The sequence below is a fragment of the Dreissena polymorpha genome, chromosome 4, assembly GCF_020536995.1.
Source record: "Dreissena polymorpha isolate Duluth1 chromosome 4, UMN_Dpol_1.0, whole genome shotgun sequence".
Lineage (NCBI taxonomy): Eukaryota > Metazoa > Mollusca > Bivalvia > Myida > Dreissenidae > Dreissena > Dreissena polymorpha.
The window spans coordinates 57,345,204-57,367,937 of NC_068358.1; the positions used below are offsets into that span (position 1 = coordinate 57,345,204).

General features: G+C 35.2%; 1 protein-coding gene and 1 long non-coding RNA gene across 2 annotated transcripts in view; both read left to right on the forward strand.

The window, feature by feature from the left end:
- The window catches only part of LOC127878915 (transmembrane protein 131-like), an 88,912-nt gene that overhangs the window by 29,944 nt on the left and 36,234 nt on the right, over positions 1 to 22,734 (forward strand). Inside the window, 11 exon segments of the mRNA XM_052425464.1 lie at positions 4,446 to 4,559; positions 10,782 to 10,904; positions 11,859 to 11,939; positions 15,736 to 15,886; positions 16,679 to 16,743; positions 16,745 to 16,798; positions 17,193 to 17,301; positions 19,984 to 20,089; positions 20,753 to 20,903; positions 21,818 to 21,988; positions 22,446 to 22,556. Coding sequence (XP_052281424.1) covers positions 4,446 to 4,559; positions 10,782 to 10,904; positions 11,859 to 11,939; positions 15,736 to 15,886; positions 16,679 to 16,743; positions 16,745 to 16,798; positions 17,193 to 17,301; positions 19,984 to 20,089; positions 20,753 to 20,903; positions 21,818 to 21,988; positions 22,446 to 22,556 — 1,236 coding nt within the window.
- Positions 57 to 1,311, forward strand: LOC127878935 (uncharacterized). The gene is made up of 3 exons (XR_008048851.1): positions 57 to 240; positions 397 to 552; positions 709 to 1,311. It is a non-coding gene; the product is annotated as an uncharacterized LOC127878935 (long non-coding RNA).

The window sequence follows — 22,734 nt, forward strand, 5'->3', positions numbered from 1 at the left end:
ACTCTCCAAATTATTCAATCGTTTCGCGTTGTAACGCTTTATAATTTTTATACGCCCGTATAAAATACGGGACGTATTATGTGAAACCCCTTGGCGGCGGGCGGCTGGCGGAAGGCATCACTTTGTCCGGACTCTAATTCAAATTGTATTCATCCGATCTTCACCAAACTTGGTCAGCAGTTGCATCTAGTTGATATCTAGGCCAAGTTCGAATATGGGTCATGCCGGGTCAAAAACTAGGTCATAGGGTCAATAAGTGCATTTTCAAAGGGGCCACTTTGTCCGGACTCTATTTCAAATTGTATTCATCCGATCTTCACCAAACTTGGTCAGCAGTTGCATCTAGTTGATATATAGGCCAAGTTCGAATATGGGTCATGCCGGGTCAAAAACTAGGTCATAGGGTCAATAAGTGCATTTTCAACGGCGCCACTTTGTCCGGACTCTAATTCAAATTGTATTCATCCGATCTTCACCAAACTTGGTCAGCAGTTGCATCTAGTTGATATCTAGGCCAAGTTCGAATATGGGTCATGCCGGGTCAAAAACTAGGTCATAGGGTCAATAAGTGCATTTTCAAAGGGGCCACTTTGTCCGGACTCTATTTCAAATTGTATTCATCCGATCTTCACCAAACTTGGTCAGCAGTTGCATCTAGTTGATATCTAGGCCAAGTTCGAATATGGGTCATGCCGGGTCAAAAACTAGGTCATAGGGTCAATTAGTGCATTTTCAACGGCGCCACTTTGTCCGGACTCTAATTCAAATTGTATTCATCCGATCTTCACCAAACTTGGTCAGTAGTTGCATCTAGTTGATATCTAGGTCAAGTCCGAATATGGGTCATGCTGGGTCAAAAACTAGGTCAAAGGGTCAATTAGTGCATTTTACTTTGTCCGGACTCTAATTCAAATTGTATTCATCCGATCTTCACCAAACTTGGTCAGCAGTTGCATCTAGTTGATATCTAGGCCAAGTTCGAATATGGGTTATGCCGGGTCAAAAACTAGGTCACAGGGTCACTTAGTGCATTTCAAGCATTAAGCATGGTGTCCGCTCTCTAATTGAATTAGTTTTTTTCCAATCTTCACCAAACTTGGTCAGAAGTTGTATCTGGACAATGTCTAGGTCAAGTTCGAATATGGGTCATGCCGGGTTAAAAAACTAGGTAACGGGGTCACTTAGTGCATTTCAAGCATTTAGCATGGTGTCGGCTCTCTAATTGAAGTAGTTTTCATCCGATCTTCACCACATTTGGTCAGAAGTTGTGTCTAGACAATATCTAGGTCAAGTTCAAATATGGGTCATGTCGGGTCAAAAACTAGATCACGAGGTCACTTAGTGCATTTCAAGCATTAAGCATGGTGTCCGCTCTCTAATTGAAGTAGTTTTCATCTGATCTTCACCAAATTTGGTCAGAAGTTGTGTCTAGATGATATGTAGGTCAAGTTCAAATATGGGTCATGGTAAAGTTATCAAGTTGTCCAAAACCTTCAAACGGGCGTATCTTGTGACAGTTTGGCACTCTTGTTAGGTTTTCAAATCGTCAAAAGATACATATAATGGCTATATTGGACTATGGTAAATGTTCAGTAATACTGTTTCCGCACAAATATCATAACTAAAACGAAAATTTGCGAATCTGAAACAACTTTTTTCAATATTGTCAATTTACCAAACCGTGAAAAGATCCCTTTAAGCTTTGTGATACCAGTGTTGAATGAAAATAGGTGAACCAATTTAATGCTACTTAATTTAATCTCTGTATGTCTTGAGTTCAATTACCTGAAGAAAAAACTACTTAATTTATGTAGAGGTTTTTTACCACTCAGAAACAGCAAAACTGAGTGGATTAAGTGTTTTATTATTCACATCTTGTTTTTGTGGCGTAAAAGATAAAATAAAAGTGGAATTTTTTGCAAAAGACATCTGAATTTGAAACATACGTTTACGGGTTGATATTCTATTTGAATTTTAGAAAATCAAATTTATAGGAATATGTCTTACATCAACTATAGCATAATGTTAAAAAGCCTTATTATATACCATAGCAATATGTACAGAAACATGTTTCGTGTACATGCATACTTTATTGTATGTAAAACAATCTTGTCAGTTGACATTTTCTTGAAAGACCCTACTATTCAGACCCTACTATTTAAGGTGCCCATAAACCAGAACATAGCAGTTTTTGTTCATTGACAGATTAAAGCTAGTGACCCCTGTTGTATGCATGACAGTGTGTGTTATGTTGTTTTTGTGATGTGCGCTAAGGTTTTTGACAATGAGTCTCCTGCCATGAAAAAAACAACAGTTTTCAGCTTCTATCAAAATTTGAGTTTCATTGTGTTCATATTTTTATTGCAGTTTGTCCTTCACGCCAAGTTACCATGGTATTTTCCTGTTCAGGCCTAACTATTATGAAATTGCAGTTTTTAATAAATAAAGTGATATTATGAATCGGTTAATGGTGCGTACTGATAAATAATTTGGCAATAAAGGGTAGGGCTCATGTGAATGTCTGTATAAGATGCGATCAGTTAAACTTCACATTATCTTCTAAACTTACAAATGTATGCGATAAGTGACACTTTACATGTTCTTCTAAATTTAAACACAATTTTTGGTATTTAAGTGACATTGGGTAAGATTTAAATAAATTGCAGTTAGTTTCATATAGATGCTACTTACGTATCAAGGTCATTTTTGTGCACTTGAAATAAGAATACTGGTAGATGGATCTGCTTGGCTTATTTTGTCCTGGAGACTTAATGTTATATTTTTATACCCCCATTACCATTGGTAATGGGCGCTGTATAGGAGTCACTTTGTCAGTCTGTTGGTCAGTCTGTCCCGAAATTTCATCCGATTTCACCAAACTTAGTCACAAGTTGTATCTTGATGATGTTTAGGTCAAGTTTGAATATGGGTCATGCCGGATCAAAAACTAGGTCACTTGGTCACTTAGTGTGTTTTAAGCATAAAGTTTGTCCGGACCAAGACTATGTCATTTATCGATGATTTTAAAATAACTTGGTACATTTGTTCACCATCATGGGATGGTGTGTCATGTGAAAAAAGTATGTCGATATCTCCAAGGTCAAGGTCACACTTGGAGTTCAAGGGTCAAATGCTTGTCCAGGCCATTACTTTATCATTTATCGTAAGATTTTAAAATCATTTTGCAAATTTGTTCACCATCATGGGACGGTGTGTCGCGCGAAAGAATTACCTCCTTATCTCCAAGGTCACACTTTGAGTTCAAAGATCAAAAATGGCCATAATTAAATGAGCTTGTCTGGGCAATAACTATGTCGTTCATTGTGAGATTTTAAAATCATTTGACACATTTGTTCACCATCATTTGACGGTGTGTCGCGTGAAAGAATTACGTTGAGATCTCCGAGGTGAAGGTCACACTTTAAGTTCAAAGGTCAAAAATGGCCATAAATGAGCTTGTCCGGGCCATAATTATGTTTTTTATTGTGAGATTTTAAAATCATTTTGCACATTTGTTCACCATCATTGGCGGGTGTGTCACATGAAAGAATTACGTCCTTATCTCCAAGGTAAAGGTCACACTTTGAGTTCAAAGGTCAAAAATGGCCATAAATGAGCTTGTCCTGGCCTCCGGGCCATAACTATGTCATTCATTGTGAGATTTTAAAACCATATGTCACATTTGTTCACCATCATTGGATGGTGTATCCAGCAAAAGAATTGCGTCGTTATTGTCAAGGTCACGCTGTGAGTTCAAAGGTCAAAAATGGCCATAAATGATCTTGTCCGGGCCATATCAATGTCATCCATTGTGAGATTACTTGGTACATTTGTTCACAATCATTGGACAATGTGTCATTCGAAAGAATTACGTCGATATCTCCAAGGCCATAAATGAGCTTGTCATGGCAATAATTTATGTCGTTCATTGTGAGATTTTAAAATCATTTGACACATTTGTTCACCATCATTGGACGGTGTGTCACGTGAAAGAATTACGTTGAGATCTCCAAGGTCAAGGTCACACTTGGAGTTCAAAAGTGAAAAATGGCCATAAATGAGCTTGTCCGGGCCATAACTATGTCATTCATTGTGAGATTTTAAAATGTCTGTACACTAATTTTGTTCACAGTAATTGGGCAGCCTGTCATGCGAAAGAAATCAAGAGTTCAAAGGTCAAGATGGCCATAAATAATGATGGCATAATAATTCTTAAAATCGCCATATATTAGATTCTCTTGTTTTGTGAAGACAGCATGCAAAATAGTCTGTGTCAATGCGGCACATGGGGGTATACGTCACGTCTGTGACAAAGCTCTAGTTTATTTCAGTAATAAGTATTACTACCAAAATGTTTATTTTCACAGATAACTTGATCAGTTGTTTACAAATGATATATAAAACTGATAATCAAGTGACTTTATTTTGTTTATTTTCTATTTCAGATAGTCCCGCCTGGGGGGAATACAACTTTTGATGTTGTTTTCCTCGCTAGACAAGAAGGGAACGTAGAAAATACCTTATATATTCACACCTCCTTAGGGTCATTTAAATATCAGGTAAAAAGGGTTTTATATGCAGTTTTGAATAGGATATCAAAAGGAACACAGACATCAAATGAATAGTGCCCTTTGAGTGTGCTATTTAAGAAATAATATTTTTCTATCATGATTTGTTGTCGAATAACCCACAGTAAGGAGTATAGATGCGTAGGAATTAAATCACAAGTGCGAAGCACGAGTGATTTGAAAACACGCATCCATACAACTTACTGTGGGTTATTCAACAACAAACCATAATAGAAAAATATTATTTCGATTCTAACACGATTCTGATTGATTTGGTTCAAGCTTTAGGACATGAACTATATTTTTCAATACTCTGCCCTTCTTAGTACAAAGTTCACTATTAAGTGACATCATTGAATTGTACAAACATATGACGTCGTTTTCAGTCATAAATATTTTGCAAATGACGTCACTTTCATTGAAAACAACAATCGTAGAAACTTAATGACGTCACGTTTATTGATGCTACTGAAAAGCTGACATACTATAAATGTTTTCAGAATTAGGTTTCCTAACAAATGACATTCTTTGAAGGCCTGGTTATGCCACTTCTCACCAAATATACAATTTGTTGTTTCATTACATTTATGCATGCTACATTTATTACATTTCTTTAGAGCGGGTTTTAGCACGTGCATTTTACTGCAATATTTTCTTTGTTTATTCGGAACTATTTTCGAAGCATTAAGCTCCGCCCATAAGTTATTGCAGAATAACCCACACTTGATTTCCTTCTTTGTTTATAGAAAACAAGTTGCGTGCCGTGTTAGAATTAAGGTCAATTTTTCACAAAATTACCAAATCATTTAGAATATGAATCAATTTTTGATTCTGAATCAGTTTATTAGGATTTTTAGGTTTCTTAAAAAAAAACAACACAATCATGCTGTTTATTGTATTATTGTGAGGTGAAAATTGAATTCATTTGACCTTTTATTCTCTGCATTTTGTCATTAAATTTGATCTTCACAAACACTGATCTATTATTTCTTTAAAGTAAAAATTGTATTTTTATCCAAGTAATTGTGGTATTTACTGGATGTGAGTGTTTTTCTTATCTTGTATTGTCTTCATTTTAATGATTGCGGATCTTAGTGCAAGGCACTTAAGATGATAATGTGTGATGATAGAAACCTTTCATTTTTAAGGAAGTAAACACATTTTTCTTCTTTTTTCAATCGAAGTGTTCCATTTGAAATGATGCAAGACAGATCTTGACTTTAAGGTAGTGCACCTCTAATGGGCACATATCCAAATATAATCTAATTAATTATTTTCTTAATCAGCATCATTTCACTGAACTACATGCAAATTTGTAGGTAGGCTTTCCATGCTTTTTAAAAAAATATACCAATTTTTTCAAAACCACCCCCACGCTCGGCTTTTGTCCAGTTTATTTTCACCCCTGGGGTATATAAAAGTTCCATAATTCATTCAAATTTCCAAATATGGGCATGCAGTTGGTGTGTACAGATGCTGTAAAGGTGTTTAAAGTTTAAACAAGATGAAATAAGTATTCTTAACAGACATTTATTTTTTACAAATTTTTATCTATGGAAGAGCACCATGAAATGTAAGTGATTTCAGCCAAGTAAAAATTGGGTCGGTTAAAAACAAAGTGTCATAAAATTCAAAATAGTATCATTTAAGTCATATTTTAAACTTAGTTTTTATATAAACACTATATACAGCAAAAATACCAAGAACTAGACAGATTTACCGTTTACTTTTTGAAATAAAAATTAAAATGCAACATGCATGGTTCGTATTTTCAACAGTAAATCACCCAATTTCGCCATAACGTTGTTTTAATTTTAATAATTGAAAAATGTGCATAAAAATTGCAACATATTTAACAATAAATATAGCTTATATGCCATATTAAATCAAATTACGTTAGAAAATAAATAAAACGCGTCGCAAAAAAGTATACGTCGTCGGCAGGATTCGAACCTGCGCGGGAATATCCCAAAAGATTTCTAGTCTATCGCCTTAACCACTAGGCTACGGCACCTAATAGTAGGCTCTTCAACCTTGGAAGAAATCGCGGGAAATCATTAGAGGTGCACTACCTTAAATGGTTTTTTAGTGTATATGGTATTGTTGGCAAAATGGTCAGGATCTCACGAAGTTGAAAGGGAAACGGATAAGACTGAGGTTATGTAGAGAGCGTTTAGCTTCAAACTGCTGTAACTGATGAATATTTCAATATCAGATGCCATGGATTGGAACTTTTGCTTGATTAGGCAGTTACAATTTCTGATTGTTAAATGTAAGGACGCAATCTGGCCCTGTACAATATAGTCTGCACTGAATAAACATGTGCTTTTAGTTATTGTGTGTTTTTCAATACCTTTGTCAATAATGCATTACAAACAGTGTAATTAATGTTTGTTTGGGTAACAATTCAAAATGAAGCAATAGGCAATAATAGATCAAAAAGAAGCAATAGGCAATAATAGATCAAATTTAAAAATTAAGAGGTTTAAAGGTGTCATCTGGCTTGTTTTGACCAGCTAGTGAAGTGCTTGGATTTTCTAAAAATTGATTTTGTTTGTAACATTTTGTTATGTTTCCCTTGACAATTGATACTTCATTCTGTTTGACATACATGTTGCTTTAGGCAATAGTGTTCTTGGTATTTTTATAAATGACAAATTGATAAATTGATGCTCTTTTGAAAGATAGATATGAAGCTTTAATATTAATAAAATTAAATCCATTAATTGATGAACCTGATATTAGTTAAATGAATTCAGTGGGGAAAACTAGGTGTATTTAAGCTCACCTGTCACGAAGTGACATGGTGAGCTTATGTGACCGTGTGATGTCCGGCGTCCGTATGTGCTTGCGTGCGTGTGTGCATCCATCAACAATTAGCTTGTGTAGACAGTAGAGGTCACAGTTTTCATCCAATCTTTATGAAATTTGGTAAGAATGTTTATCTTGATAAAATCTTGGTTGGGATTGTATTTGGGTCATCTGGGGTCAAAAACTAGGTCAATAGGTAAAAAACTAGGTTAAATAATTGAAAAACCTTGTGTAGACTATAGAGGTTGCAGTTTTCATCCAATCTTTATCAAATTTGGTCAGAATGTTTATCTTGATGAAATCTGGGTTGGGATTGTATTTGGGTCATCTGAGGTCAAACACTAGATCACTAGGTCAAAAACTAGGGCAAATAATAGAAAAACTTTATGTAGACAATAGAGCTCGCAGTTTTCATCCAATCTTTATGAAATTTGGTCAGAATGTTTATCTTGATGGAATCTGGGTTGGGATTGTATTTGGGTCATCTTGGGTCAAAAACAAGGTCACTAGGTCAAAAACTAGGTCAAATAATAGAAAAACATTGTATAGACAATAGAGGTCGCAGTTTTCATCCAATCTTTATGAAATTTGGTCAGAATCTTTATCTTGATGAAATCTGGGTTGGGATTGTATTTGGGTCATCTGGGGTCAAAAACTAGGTCAAATAATAGAAAAAACATTGTGTAGACAATAGAGGTCGCAGTTTTCATCCAATCTTTATGAAATTTGGTCAGAATGTTTATCTTGATGAAATCATGGTTGGGATTGTATTTGGGTCATCTAAGTCAAAAACTAGGTCACTAGGTCAAATAATAGAAAAACCGTAAACAATTTGTTTGTGAAGACAGTAGAGGTCACAGATTTCATCCAATCTTTATGAAATTAGGTCAGAATGTTTATCTTGATAAAAACTGGGTTTGGATTGTATTTGGGTCATCTGGGGTCAAAAACTAGGTCACTAGGTAAAAAACTAGGTCACTAGGTCAAATAATAGAAATCTTTGTAAAGACAATAGAGGTCGCAGTTTTCAACCAATCTTTATGCAATTTGGTCAGAATGTTTATCTTGATGAAATCTGGGTCTGGATTGTATTTGGGTCATCTTGGGTCAAGAACTAGGTCACTAGTTCAAATAATAGAAAAACCTTGTGTAGACAATAGAGGTCATAGTTTTCATCCAATCTTCATGAAATTTGGTCAGAATGTTTGTCTTGATAAAATCTGGAATGGGATTGTATTTGGGTCATCAGGGGTCAAAAACTAGGTCACTAGGGAAAATATTAGAAAAACCTTGTGTAGACAATAGAGGTCACAGAATGTTTATCTTGATGAAATCTGGGTTGGGATTGTATTTTGGTTAGTCAGGTGAGCAATTCAGGGCCATCATGGCCCTCTTGTTTTAGTCCTGGTATGTTAGTTTTTCCAGTTGCCAAAATCATAAATGATTTTAAAGTTGTTGTTTTTTAGCTCATCTATTTTTTGAAAAAAAATTATGAGCTATTGTCATCACCTTGGCGTCGGCGTCGGCGTCCGGTTAAGTTTTGCGTTTAGGTCCACTTTTCTCAGAAAGTATCAATGCTATTGCATTCAAACTTGGTACACTTACTTACTATCATGAGGGGACTGGGCAGGCAAAGTTAGATAACTCTGGCGTGCATTTTGACTGAATTATGTGCCCTTTTTATACTTAGAAAATTGAAAATTTTGGTTAAGTTTTGCGTTTAGGTCCACTTTTTTCAGAAAGTATCAATGCTATTGCATTCAAACTTGGTACACTTACTTACTATCATGAGGGGACTGGACACGCAAAGTTAGATAACTCTGGCGTGCATTTTGACAGAATTATGTGCCCTTTTTATACTTAGAAAATTGAAAATTTTGGTTAAGTTTTGTGTTAAGGTCCATTTTATTCCTTAAGTATCAAAGCTATTGCTTTCATACTTGCAACACTTACTAACTACCGTAAGGGGACTGTGCAGGCCAAGTTATGTAACTCTGACTGGCATTTGGACGGAATTATGGGCCCTTTATACTTAGAAAATTGAAAGTTTGGTTAAGTTTTGTGTTTTGGTCCACATTACCCCTAAAGTATCATAGATATTGCTATCATACTTGGAACACTCGCAAACTATCATAAGGGTACAGTAAAAGGACAAGTTGCATAACTCTGGATGTCATTTTTACGGAATTATGGCCCTTTTTTGACTTAGTAACTTTGAATATATGGTTAAATTTTGTGTTTCGATCCACTTTACTTCTTAAGTATCAAGGCTATTGCTTTCAAACTTCAAATACTTTCATGCTATCATGAGGTTACTGTACCTGGCAAGTTGAATTTTACCTTGACCTTTGAATGACCTTGACTCTCAAGGTCAAATTATTAAATTTCTCTAAAATTGCCATAACTTCTTTATTTATGATTAGATTTGATTGATACTTTGACAAAACTACTCTTACCTGACATACCACAATAAACTCCACCCAAACCATCGCCCGTGCCCCCCCCCCCCAACCCCCCCCCCCTATTTTTTTTTTTTTTTTTTTTTTTTTTTTTTTTTAAGATCATCTCACAAATGACCACCACACCCTCACACTATACCCCCCCCCCCACCCCACCCCCTCCCCAATTTTTTTTAAACGGTTAAAAAACAAAACTTTTTATTTTGATTATTTTATGTTTGAAATACCGTCCAACCATCGCACCCAAGAATCCCCCCCCCACCCCCCCTCCCCCCACCCGAATCCCCCCCCCCCCCCCCCCCCTATTTTTTTTTTTTTTTTTTTTTAAGATCATCTCACAAATTACCACCACACCCTCACACTATACCCCCCCCCCCCCCCACCTCACCCCCCCCCCATTTTTTTTTATGAAACGGTTAAAAAACACAAATATTTATTTTTATTATTTTATGTTTGAAATACCGTCCAACCATCGCACCCAAGAATCCCCCCCCACCCCCCCCCCCCCCCCACCCTCCCCCCCCACCCCCGATTTTTTTTTCCTTTTTTTTCGCATTTTTGGAAGAAAATGTAATAAATGTCCACACCCCCACACAATGCACCGCTCTTCACTCCACCCCTCCCTCCTTTGTGATTGAAAATAAGAGTCCCTTCACCTTTAAAAAGAAAATAGATGAGCGGTCTGCACCCGCAAGGCGGTGCTCTTGTTTTAAATAGGGCGTAACTTATTGCTTTGCATGTATAGCACAATACACTGTGGTTATTTTCAAAACTTACAAAAATCAATTCCTACCATTGTGTCACATTGCATATTGAAGCTGAGTTTCATGTGTCTTTCATTGATTGGACAACAGTGAGCATGAACCGTGTACTCAAACTTCATCCAGTATTTTATTGATGACTTATTAACAGATGATTTCCTTAAATTTAAACTTTTATCCAGGTTTTTGGGGTAGGCACCTCCAATCCATATCGATTGCGCCCCTATCTTGGAGCCAGGGTACCAGTGAACCGAAGTTTTGCCCCTTTAATAAATATGCATAACCCGCATAGCACCACACTGCAGGTAATTAACCCATTCATGCCCAGTGGACCCTCCCATCCTTCTAAATTGGATCAATTTATTTCCAAAATTAGGGATGTCTAGTATATTTATTTCTTACAGAAATTCTTTAAAGCAAACAGCTCAGACCCTGATGAGACGCAGCATCATGCGGCGTCTCATCTGGGTTTACGCTGTTTGCCAAGTCCTTTTTTCTAGACGCTAGGCATTAATGGGTAAAAGTTAGCTTTATTTTGTTGAAACAGCAGCAACTATGGTTGTGTAGGTTAGGGCAATAGAAAGGAGAAAGGCTTTGTTTGCCTTCTTTGCAGAGGCTTAATATTGGCCCTGCTTCAAAGAAAAAGTCCCTTTCCTAAAAGAGATTTTCTTTAAAATGACATCAATCTGCAATTTTCATCTTTCATGAGAAATTGTTTGCCCTTTCTTAGTTTTGTTAATACTTTCCTCCAAAAATGGAAGATGGCCGTTTCCTCAAATCAAGAAAAAAGCCTTTAAAGCAGTTTAAAAAGTCACTTTATTGCATTACCATTTAGTTATTTAAGCTAGTGATAAAAATAATATTTGTTGTTTTTAATGTAACTTCCATGCATGATTTAAAAATTGTAGACAAAATAATGAAATTAAATGTTGTTTGTAAATTACAGTCAATCTGTAATAAAAACATTAATGCAGTTTTATTGTATACATGAATTAATTTCAATATCATAAAAAAGCTTAATAGTTAAATTTCTTAATGACAATATATTGTTAGACAAGAGGTCCAAAATACAAATTAAAAGACAATAGTGTTTGAAAGTTGTTATTTGGACAGTACAATGTATTTAGTTTGAAAAAAGTATCAGGAACATTTTTTTATCATGTCAGACTTGCATAAAAATGTGGCGTTTTTGCAGTATATAGTTGAAATTCTTATATAGATTTTATGAAAAGTAAAGACTGTTATACTATTCCTTGCAGGTGTTAGAAATTTTTTCCAGTGAAGGGGATCTACACTTAGAGCTGCCCACTGGAGAGAAAGAGGCACCGAAGTCTTTATGGGTAAACACTTGTCCAGTGTGACAGGGCATTAATTGAAGCCAACTTATTCTTACCCCTTTGCATGCTGGGAAATTTGTTGTCTGCTAAAATGTTGTCTTCTGAATTTCTAAAATTAGCATTTTCTTCGATTTTTTTCAAAGAATACTATCAGAATAGCAAACAGTTTGGATCCTGATGAGACGCCAGGTTCTGTGACGTCTCATCTGGATACAAACTGTTTGCAAAGGCCTTCGAAATTCGGTTCCAGCACTGAAAGAGTTACACTTACAACATCTATGTCACAGAATGGGAATGGTCAAAAATAAAAAAAATTTGTTTCAGATACATGAAATAAGATATTTTTAAATAGGACAACCTGAAATAACATTGGTGACACATAAACAAAGTTCTGAATTGCCAGGTTTGGTAATTTTAATGTGTTATTTTAAATCAACATCTTGGCGTCTGAAGAGGCTTTTAAGATATTTATAACACTTCGGTTTTGGTTTTGAAAGTACTAAACTCTGGTAAAAGTAACCAATTAAATACACTTTTGCGGTCCACTTGCCTACAACAATAAGTGCGCAATGACGAAGTTTGAGTATAAATGGCTGTAGCATAGTAATTATAGAATCCATCTCTCATGTAGAGGATCTGGGCTCAATCCCCGTATGGGTTCATCTGGTTGTCAAATACCTGTATGTATTTTTAATCTATTTCAAGTTATGGAGAAAAAACAATAAACAAGAACAAGTGAAATCATTAAAAATAATAAACCCTTGTTTTTAAACAATAGGAATTAAATTTGGCATAAGGTGCTTTAAATACTTGCCTATTTTACAAACAGCTCTCCTTAAAAAGTGATTTAGTCCTACATTCTTTGTATAATTATTATAATTGTAAGTGATGCTTGATTGATTGCATTTTATGCGAATTGTGAGCTTTTTGTGATCGCCTTTTGCCCGTTGTCCGTTGTGCGTTGTCTGTTGTGCGACATCAACATTTGCCTTGTTCACTCTCTAGAGGCCACATTTCTTGTCCAATCTTCATGAAATTTGGTCAGAAGATTGGTTTCAATGATATCTTGGATGAGTTCAAAAATGGTTACGTTTGCTTGAAAAACATGGCTGCCTAGGGGAGGGGCATTTTTCCTTTTATGGCTATATATGGCTATCGCAAAATCTTGTTAGCACTCTAGAGGCCACATTTATTGTCCGATCCTAATGAAACTTGGTCAGAAGATTCATCCCAATGATATCTTGGACGAGTTTGAAAATGATGTCGTTTGTTTGAAAAACATTGCCGCCAGGGGGCGGGGCATTTATCCTTATATGGCTATAGTAAAACCTTGTTAACACTCTAGAGGCCACATTTATTTTCCGATCATCATGAAACTTGCTCAGAAGATTTGTCCCAATGATATCTTGGATGAGTTCAGAAATGGTAACCTTTGCTTGAAAAACATGGCTGCCAAGGGGCGGGGCATTTTGCCTTATATGGCTATACATGTATATGGCTATAGTAAAATCTTGTTAACACTCTAGAGGCCACATTTATTTTCCAATCTTGATGAAATGTGGTCAGAAGTTTTGTCTTGATGATATTTTGGATGAGTTAGAAAATGGTTACGTTTGCTTGAATAACATGGCCGCCAAGGGGCGGGGCATTTTTCCTTATATGGCTTTATAAGGCTATAGAAAAATCTTGTTAACACTCTAGAGGCCACATTTATAGTCCGATTTTCATGAAACTCGATCAGAAGATTCATCCCAATAATATCTTGGACGAGTTAAAAAATGATGCCGGTTGGTTGAAAAACATGGCCACCACAGGTATTTTCCTAATATGGCTATAGTAAAACCTTGTTAACACTCTAGAGGTCACATTTATTTTCCAATCATCATGAAACTTGGTCAGAAGATTTGTCCCAATGATATCTTGGATGAGTTTGAAAATGGTTTTGGTTGCTTTAAAAACATGGCCACCAGGGGCGGGGCATTTTTCCTTATATGGCTATAGTAAAACCTTGTTAACACTCTAGAGGCCACATTTATTGTCCAATCTTCATGAAATTTGGTAAGAAGATTGGTCTCAATGATATCTTGGATGAGTTCGAAAATAGTTATGTTTGCTTGAAAAAATGGCTTACAAGGGGCATGGCATTTTTTCTTATATGGCTATAGTAAAATCTTGTTAACACTCTAGAGGCCACATTTACTGTCTGATCTTCATGAAACTTGGTCAGAAGATTCATCCCGATAATATCTTGGATGAGTTCAAAAATGATGCCGGTTGGTTGAAAAACATGGCTGCCAGGGGGCGGGGCATTTTTCCTTATATGGCTATAGTAAAACCTTGTTAACACTCTAGAGGCCACATTTATTTTCCGATCTTCGTGAAACTTGGTCAGAAGATTTGTCCTTATAATATCTTGTTATCTCAGGTGAGCGACTTCGGGCCTTTCAGGGCCTCTTGTAAAGATTGCATAGAGCATATTTGTTGAATCCAGTGGATTTTATTAAAATCGATAATCCACCGAACCCAACAAATTTTATATACATTGTTCAAGAGTTTAACTACAGAATTTTGCTGGGATAATGACGTCATTTCGTCAAAAAAATGACGTCATTTCACAGTAAACAATGAAAATTATCGATAATTCTCACTGATAATTTTCACTGTTTGAAACAGTGAAATTATCAGTTTTAATTCACTGATATTTCTCTATAAACCACCGGAAAGCATTAAATAAAAACAAGTTTTTTGCCTTCATATATATTTGTTTTGCCATCTGTGATGTAGCAGTTTTAAGACTTAAAATCAAAAATATTATTAAGACTGTTACGTTCTACACTTCTTCATTGTTAAACTCGACTAGCCATTCTCTGATAGCATCTGTATATATTTAGGACAATATGTTGGCAATATAAACACCTTTGTTAGCCTTTATACATGCATTTAAAATCTACTGTATGTTTGTTTCCTATAAAATTTAGCCCAAGAGTGGGTTGGTGGACTTGATGTTACATCACCAAATAATATTGTGTTTGTTTGACATACAATTAATCAGGTGTGAACAACATAGAGCCTCCCTTTTCGTCCAAGTTAGTTTGACCAAGGATTGAAGTTAATCAGTCTGATTATTTAATGAGGGCTGTTGTTACCCTCTGAATACACACAGTTCTGTTGGTTTTGTTTGATAATTGATTTTAATTCGAAAATTAATATTTTATTGGTTTATAGAATTTTTCTATTATCTCTTATAAATAAAAATCAATAAACCAACAAAGCCCAACACATTTTCTATGTATTTAATGCCTTTTCCACTGTTAATTGACATTTAATAACGCTTAGTGGAGTCACGATGTAAAATAATGTCATTTCACAGTAAAACTGAAAATCCACTTTTGTAAACAGTGAAATAGTGTTCTTAAATCTGATGTTGCTCTACAAACCACATAAAGCTTTGAATACTATTAAAAGATTATGTTATTGCATTGTTTTCAAATTAAGTCTTACAGTAACCCTATAATGACATACTTTGAAATCTATGCTTTTTTATGTCTGTAAAATCAGTTGTATAGACAGAAGAGACATCTGTATTGTGGAAATATATTTGTTTGTTATGCATTATATTATTGATAATAAATGACAGAAATCCACTGTAAAAATGGATACAGTTTTTCACATTAATTGAAATTGACTGGGACAAAGTCCAATAACAAAATTCTTGTAATTTTAACAGAACAGGCGTTGAACAGAATATACCAGTGAACTTATTTGCAAAAGTGCGTTCAATCATTTTTATTGATTTCAGGAGATTCCTCCCTATGAAACAAAAACAATCATGAAGGCTAATTTTGTGGGGAGGACAGAGAATAACCATACTGCCTTCATACGAATAAAAACCAACAGCAGACTCGATAGACAGCTGCTGGTTTTACCCATGGAAGTTGAAGTGACCTCATGTATGTAACGGGTGTACTTTGTATACAATTATTGAATATGACCTCATACTGACAGTAGGTGCAGTCAAGGTCAATATGTTGTGTTTTATAAATATCAGATGACGTTCAATAGGGATCAAGCCAACAGATGTTTCATTAAGGTCATTCTTTGAATAATTCTCTGCCTTGAAATGGTTCTTTAGGCGCCCATATGAATAAAGCACTTGTTTGAATGACACACGTTCTGTAATTATGTTGTTACTATTGATATCGACACCATTGAATTTGTCCCCGGCTGCAAATGTTATTCATTTGAAGAATGTGATAGGGTTATAAGTTGATTTAGTAGAAGTTTATTTGAATTTTTCCTCATTATGTTATTAATTTGAAGATAATGATAGGGCTATACCTTCATTGCATTAAGTAGGAGATAATTTGTGTTGCCATCCATGCTTTGGATCACCAGGAAGCCGTTTAGTTTTATGTTGAACCTGGTCAGCTCAGTCAGATAAGTGCTGGGCTGTAAACCTGGCAATCATGAGTTTGTATCCTTACCCTGCCACAAAACTGGCGTGGACATTGGTCATGAAATAAACTCTTCCACTCTTGTCTCCTCACCTTAAGCAGGGCAGTGTTCACAGTTTTCAGGCAGGTGCACATAGTACTTGTTAATCACTTAGTCTGCTAAGGAAATGTTAGAGAAAGTAAACCTGGGAGTTTTCAGGTGGCTACGGCATCTATTGACTAGAATGTGCTCAGACCTCTGGCTTGGTTGTTTTGTTACAGGACTATTTGTGCATTTGTGTTATTCAGCTCCTGGGATTTACCTTTCATCCGAGTTGATAGATTTCGGAATAGTTCGGACTTTTGACGAGCCAAAAAACTGTTCCGGTGAATTTAATCAACACAGGAGATTCGGTGGTGCACATATCTGTAAGTTGGCAGTTTGACACAGTCTCCTTTATGTTATTAAATGTAGGAAATTAAAGCTTTAAAGGTTGCTTATGTGATGACATATTCAAATCTGCGTTAAAAAGAACCCAAATAATATATACATTACCTCTTATGTTAGTCTATTTTAAGTGAATATGTAAATTTCGAAGGAACAATTGTTGCATGACAATTATTTAAGCTTTATTGGCTTCAAGCATTTATTCATTATAGTTAGCATCCTTTTAATGTGTTTTACAGAAACACTTGACTCCACACTTATGCATTGTTTTACAAATTGTTTATATCTTCCTTGACGACAAATTGTGGTCTATTTTTAGCAGATTAAATAATAATTCAGCCGTTATTATAAAACAACATCTTATTTGATTCTCAGAGTGTAACAGTCCATCCCCCAAATGAAGCAATAACAGTTGACTTTCGTCCTATAAAATTGCATCCAGAGCTGCTTAGACAGACTACAGTTGCTCATGTCACATTTAGAGGTGAGTTGGAAACATTTTGGCAAGTGATTAAATGAGCCTCGCCCTGGGAAAATGTGGCTTAATGTATGTCCACACAGGCTGTATGTCCACACAGGCTGTATGTCCACACAGGCTGTATGTCCACACAGGCTGTATGTCCACACAGGCTGATTGTCCACACAGGCTGTATGTCCACACAGGTTGTATGTCCACACAGGCTGTATGTCCACACAGGCTGTATGTCCACACAGGCTGTATGTCCACACAGGCTGTATGTCTACACAGGCTGTATGTCCACACAGGCTGTATGTCCACACAGGCTAATCAGGGACGAAACTTTCTACTTTTATTGTACTCTGTTAAATAAAACCCCCGTTTAAGCGGAAAGTGTTGTCTCTGATAAGCCTGTGCAGGATGCAGAGGCAAATCTGGGACAACACTACATGTGCATTAAGCCTAGTTTTCCCAAAATGCGACTCAAATAATAAAACTTGAATGAAATCTTTATTGGGGCTTAATTTATGGCCTGCATTAAATATTTAGTTTTTCTTACAGATCATGTAATTATAATGCTATTATTTTTTTGCAGGGTTTTAAATATTAAAAATAATTATTTAAACACACAAATTGTTCAATCTGCGTTCATTTGGACGCACAAATTGCTAAAACTATCATGCTTAAAAACCTCACAAAGCTATAAAAAAATTATTTGGCAGTTAAAAACGTTGCTTTTTATGCCCCGAGAAGGTTGGCATATAGCAGTTGAACTGTCAGTCCGTCTGTCTGTCAGTCTGTGCGTCCGTCCAAAAACTTTAACATTGACCATAACTTTTGCAAAATTGAAGATAGCAACTTGATATTTTGCATGCATGTGTGTCTCATGGAGCTAAAGATTTTGAGTGATGAAAGGTCAAGGTCATTATTCAAGGTCAAAGGTCGAAAAACAAAATCCAAGGGAAGTAACAAGCTTTAAAGGGAGATAATTTCTATTTTATATCATTTGGCAGGAAGAGATCATTTTCACAAGGGAAGTAATATTTTTTAAAGGGATATAATAGTTATTGTTTTTAATTCAAAGCAGCACAGTAGGGGGCATTGTGTTCTGACAAACACATCTCTTGTTCCCAATCTAATAGTAGATTCACAACAGACCCATGTAATATACAATCCATGCATGCATCTGCAATTAGCCATGCATATTTATTACATGATCGATTATTACAGCTGGCAAAGCTTTCAGTTCAAATATTCAATTTTACATACATTATTGTTGGGTCTGGACAGTATTGCAGACTGTTTTTTATCTGACTCTTACCACTATTTTATAGTTAATAATATGTACATGTAAAATGACCTATACATTTAATAGTAAGATGCTTTGGAGATTTATGAACTGTTAGGTAACCCTGGATGTGTTTTGTGCTGTAGTCATAAAGCTATGCTAAGAAATATTTAAAAAGTCTACAGTTATGAAATGGTCAAAAGAGAAAAAAATCAAAATCTACTGTTTCAAATTAATAGATCATAGGACCTTTTTTCATTTGAGCTTAACAGAAAAATGGACATTGTATAGTTTTAAAAATGAAACAGGGTTTTAATTTGGTTGTTCTTATCATATTTTGATATATAGGTTTTTGCTATAAAAATGATGTGATAGTTTTCTTTGCAAGCAAAGGCTCCAATGTGTAGATTCTTCCATTTCCACATTGTTTTAAATTTAGGTCTCAAAACAACAATGATTATAAATGCCTTAAGTGAAATCAATTGTTTATGTATTGTATTGTATATGTTTGATGTAAATGTTTCAAGAGCTCTGTTGCATTGTTTTCATATTAATAGTGTGAATCCATTTAAATTGTCAAGTGTTCTTCCTTGTTCTCGACAGCTGGCTTGTTTATTTTCATATACTGCATGAGTCACCTTTAACTTGGAGAATTGTTAGCCCTCAAGCAAGTCTTCATTTTGTCATTGAAGTTTTTAATACATCTAATGGCCATCTTTTAATTATTTCATCGCAATGATAGTTTAATAATTATGAATGAAAACAGAAACTGAGGGTATTTAATGCACTTGAAATTACATGACATTATTATTTCCTTGTGTTTTCTTGGAAAGCTTTCTACATAATATGAAGACAAAATGGTTTCTTTCTAGATTCAACTTTCAAAGGCTTCATTTATAACCCTGCGATACTGATGAGCAGCAAATAGCATAAAACCTAAACAGACTGCGAGTTACTCGCAGGCTGTTCTGGTTTTATGCTGGTTGCACATAGCCATTTCTACTTTGCTTCTGAGTGGGAAAGGATTATCTGTTTTATTAATATTGGATGACAAGTGTTTGCAAAAGGGAACGGTGCTGTACAAAAACTTGAGAATTATTTAACAGGCAAAGAAATTGAAAACAAAGAGTAAAATAAATCTTAACAAAATGGTCTTTGTTATATATGAGTTGCGCTCTGAGAAAACTGAGCATAATGCAGTCTGCACAGGCTAACCAGGGAAGACACTTTCCGCTTTTATGGTATTTATCTTTTAAAGGAAGTCCCTTCTTACCGAAAATCTTGTTTTGGCGGAAAGTGTCGTCTCTGATTAGCCTGTGCAGACTGCACAGGCTAATCTGGGACGACACTTTACGCACATGCATTTTGCCAAATTTTCACAGAATAAGACACATATATAAGGATGTTTATTATGTTTTCAGCTTCAAAAGCCATACAGCCGAAGTACTGGTCTGGAAAAATCATCATCCGTTCTAAAAATAATGTCCATAAAATATCCATACCTTATGAGGCAAAGGTGTTACATGGGTATGTATGTTAACTTGGTTGTATGCCTTTTCAGGTCCACGTCTATATATATACTGGGCTGTAGGAAAACCAGGCTTATTGCATGGTATCTACCAAGTTTAGCCAGTGCAGTCCCGAGTGGCTAATAAGGGACGGCACTTTTCGGCATTTGGAAATTTTGTTGAAAGGAATTAGTCTCTTCTAAATGAAATTCCAGTCTAGTGGAAAATGTCCTCCCTGATAAGCCTATTCAAACTGATCCAGGGCAATAATGAAAGCACATGCTTTAAGCCTAATTTTCTCAGAGCAGGTACCTGTATATATTACTTTGCTCTGCTTTCAGAAAACATTAGTACTTCTTGTCATACAAATATTATCAAATAAAAGCATACAAAAAACACGCCTTCGTAATTGCAAATCACTTAAAATATGCATATTAACTGTAGTAATAAAAGTAACTATTGTAGTGAAACATAATTTTAAACAAGAAACTATATCCTTGGTATCATGCCTTGCTCATTTTTTGCCTTTATTGACTTTGTGTATAAACCTTGTTGTGCTGTTTACTTGCTTAAAATGAAATTCTAATATTATTTTTTTATTTTAGAAACAGACCTAGCAAACACATTGTGTATGTGATAACACTGATAACGCATTATTTCATGTTGACCACTAATCTTTCAGTTCTCTCACCTACCACAAGAACAGCACATACTTTTTTGCCCACAACCGTCCGGCCAACCTCAGTCGAGCGATGACGTTCACAAATACCTTCAACTTCTCCCTGGTTCTTTATAACGTCACCCTGCCTAGCGAGCTCAAAAACATCTTCACTGTAAGTGATTCCCTTCCAAATCTTACTTCAGTTTTGACAGGTTTTTGACAATGCTTTTATTAAGTCTTCCTCAGCTTTTGGTTATTATAGTATTAACTTCCTTGAAACTCACAAATATTACTTAATTGTCTTTAAAATATCACAAAAAGTATGTACATGTTCAATTGTATCAACAAACTTTAACACTATGCATGTAGTTGTGTATAAGAGTGATAATTGAGTAATCTTGCAGATGAATTAAAATATTTTCAAACTTTTTGGAAGCATCTTAACAAATAGACCACAGCTGTGAACATGTGGATATGAGGCCTATACAAGTGGACTTCTTTGGCGTTGAAATTAGTCTAAAGCTGCATAAAAATTATCTATAAGGTGTCAATATATGCATATGTAATTAATTTAAATTACCTTTCATTAAATATCTGTAATTTGTACCAAAGCAAAGTTTACTTTTGGTATTTAAATGTAGTGTTATGCCTTCTTTAATGTTTTATATCAAAATGACTAGCAATTCAGACCATACATATTAAAAATGAATGCGTAAGTCTTGCAAAGATTGTTATTTCAGGGATTGATCCCCTCCCCCCCTCCCCCAACCAATGGTGTTACAATAACTTTGAATTCAATCATATATGAAAAATGTGGCTCGTTTGTTCAAACACTGTATATCTGAATAAAATAGTAAGTAATTGAATTGAAGTGAGCAAATAAAGAATACATTATTATATTAATGTGTATGCCCCTCAGCAATCAAGTAAATGGGATGTAGTGATATATCAAAGATGTCTGTTCGTAGACACAAACTTGAATGATACAGTTCTACACTTTTCAACTAATATTAGGACAAATGATATGTTTGATAAGTACTGTATATATCTGCATTATTTAATGATTGTTATTTTGCTCTGTTTCAGATACTCAATTTTTCTAAGCCTGTAATACTTCCACCCCAGAGGCAGATCACCCCATTTCTGCTTAAGTTCCATCCAAATGCAGACTCCATACATTTTACCACAACCCTTCAGCTTCACACCAACGCCTCCGTGTTTGATATTGAGCTTGTAATCTATAATGGACAAATAAAAGTGAGTCCAGCTACTATGGATGGATATGCTTTTATGCCCCCGGATCAAATGATCAGGGGTATATTGTTTTTGGCCTGTCTGTCTGTCATTGTATGTGTCAGTCTGTCATTGTATGTGTCTGTCACAAACTTTAACCTTGGTTAAACTTTCGCATTAACTTTTGCACTATTAAAGATAGCAACTTGATATTTGGCATGCATATGTATCTCGTGGAGCTGCACATTTTGAGTGGTGAAAGATCAATGTCATCCTTCAAGGTCAAAGGTCAAATATATGGCTTCAAAGCGGCACATTAGGGGGCATTGTGTTTCCCAAACACAGCTCTTGTTTGATTTGTACGATTAATAATCACTAGAATGATACTTATTTGACTTCAGAACATGAATCTTGCAATGTTTATTCAATGTTTCTCTTGTATTGTTTATTGTTGAATCATATTTATGTCATCTTATTCCAGATTATACCCCATACTCCGCAAAAGCTAGAAGGCCAATTGGATTTTGGAACATTGGGAGTTAAAGAAAATAAAAGTGTTTTATTCACAATTGTTAATGATAATCCTATTGAAGTGAGTATATTCTTGTAGAATTTTACACCAAAATGAAATGATTCTGGTCAAAGTTGGTTGTTTTACTGTTTGTATTAAATAAGATTTTACAACACAATTTTTTCATTAAAAGGGTACCTATAACATATTGTTTTCTTGCAAAGAATAATACACCGAAGTATTTAGAGTCGAAAAATTA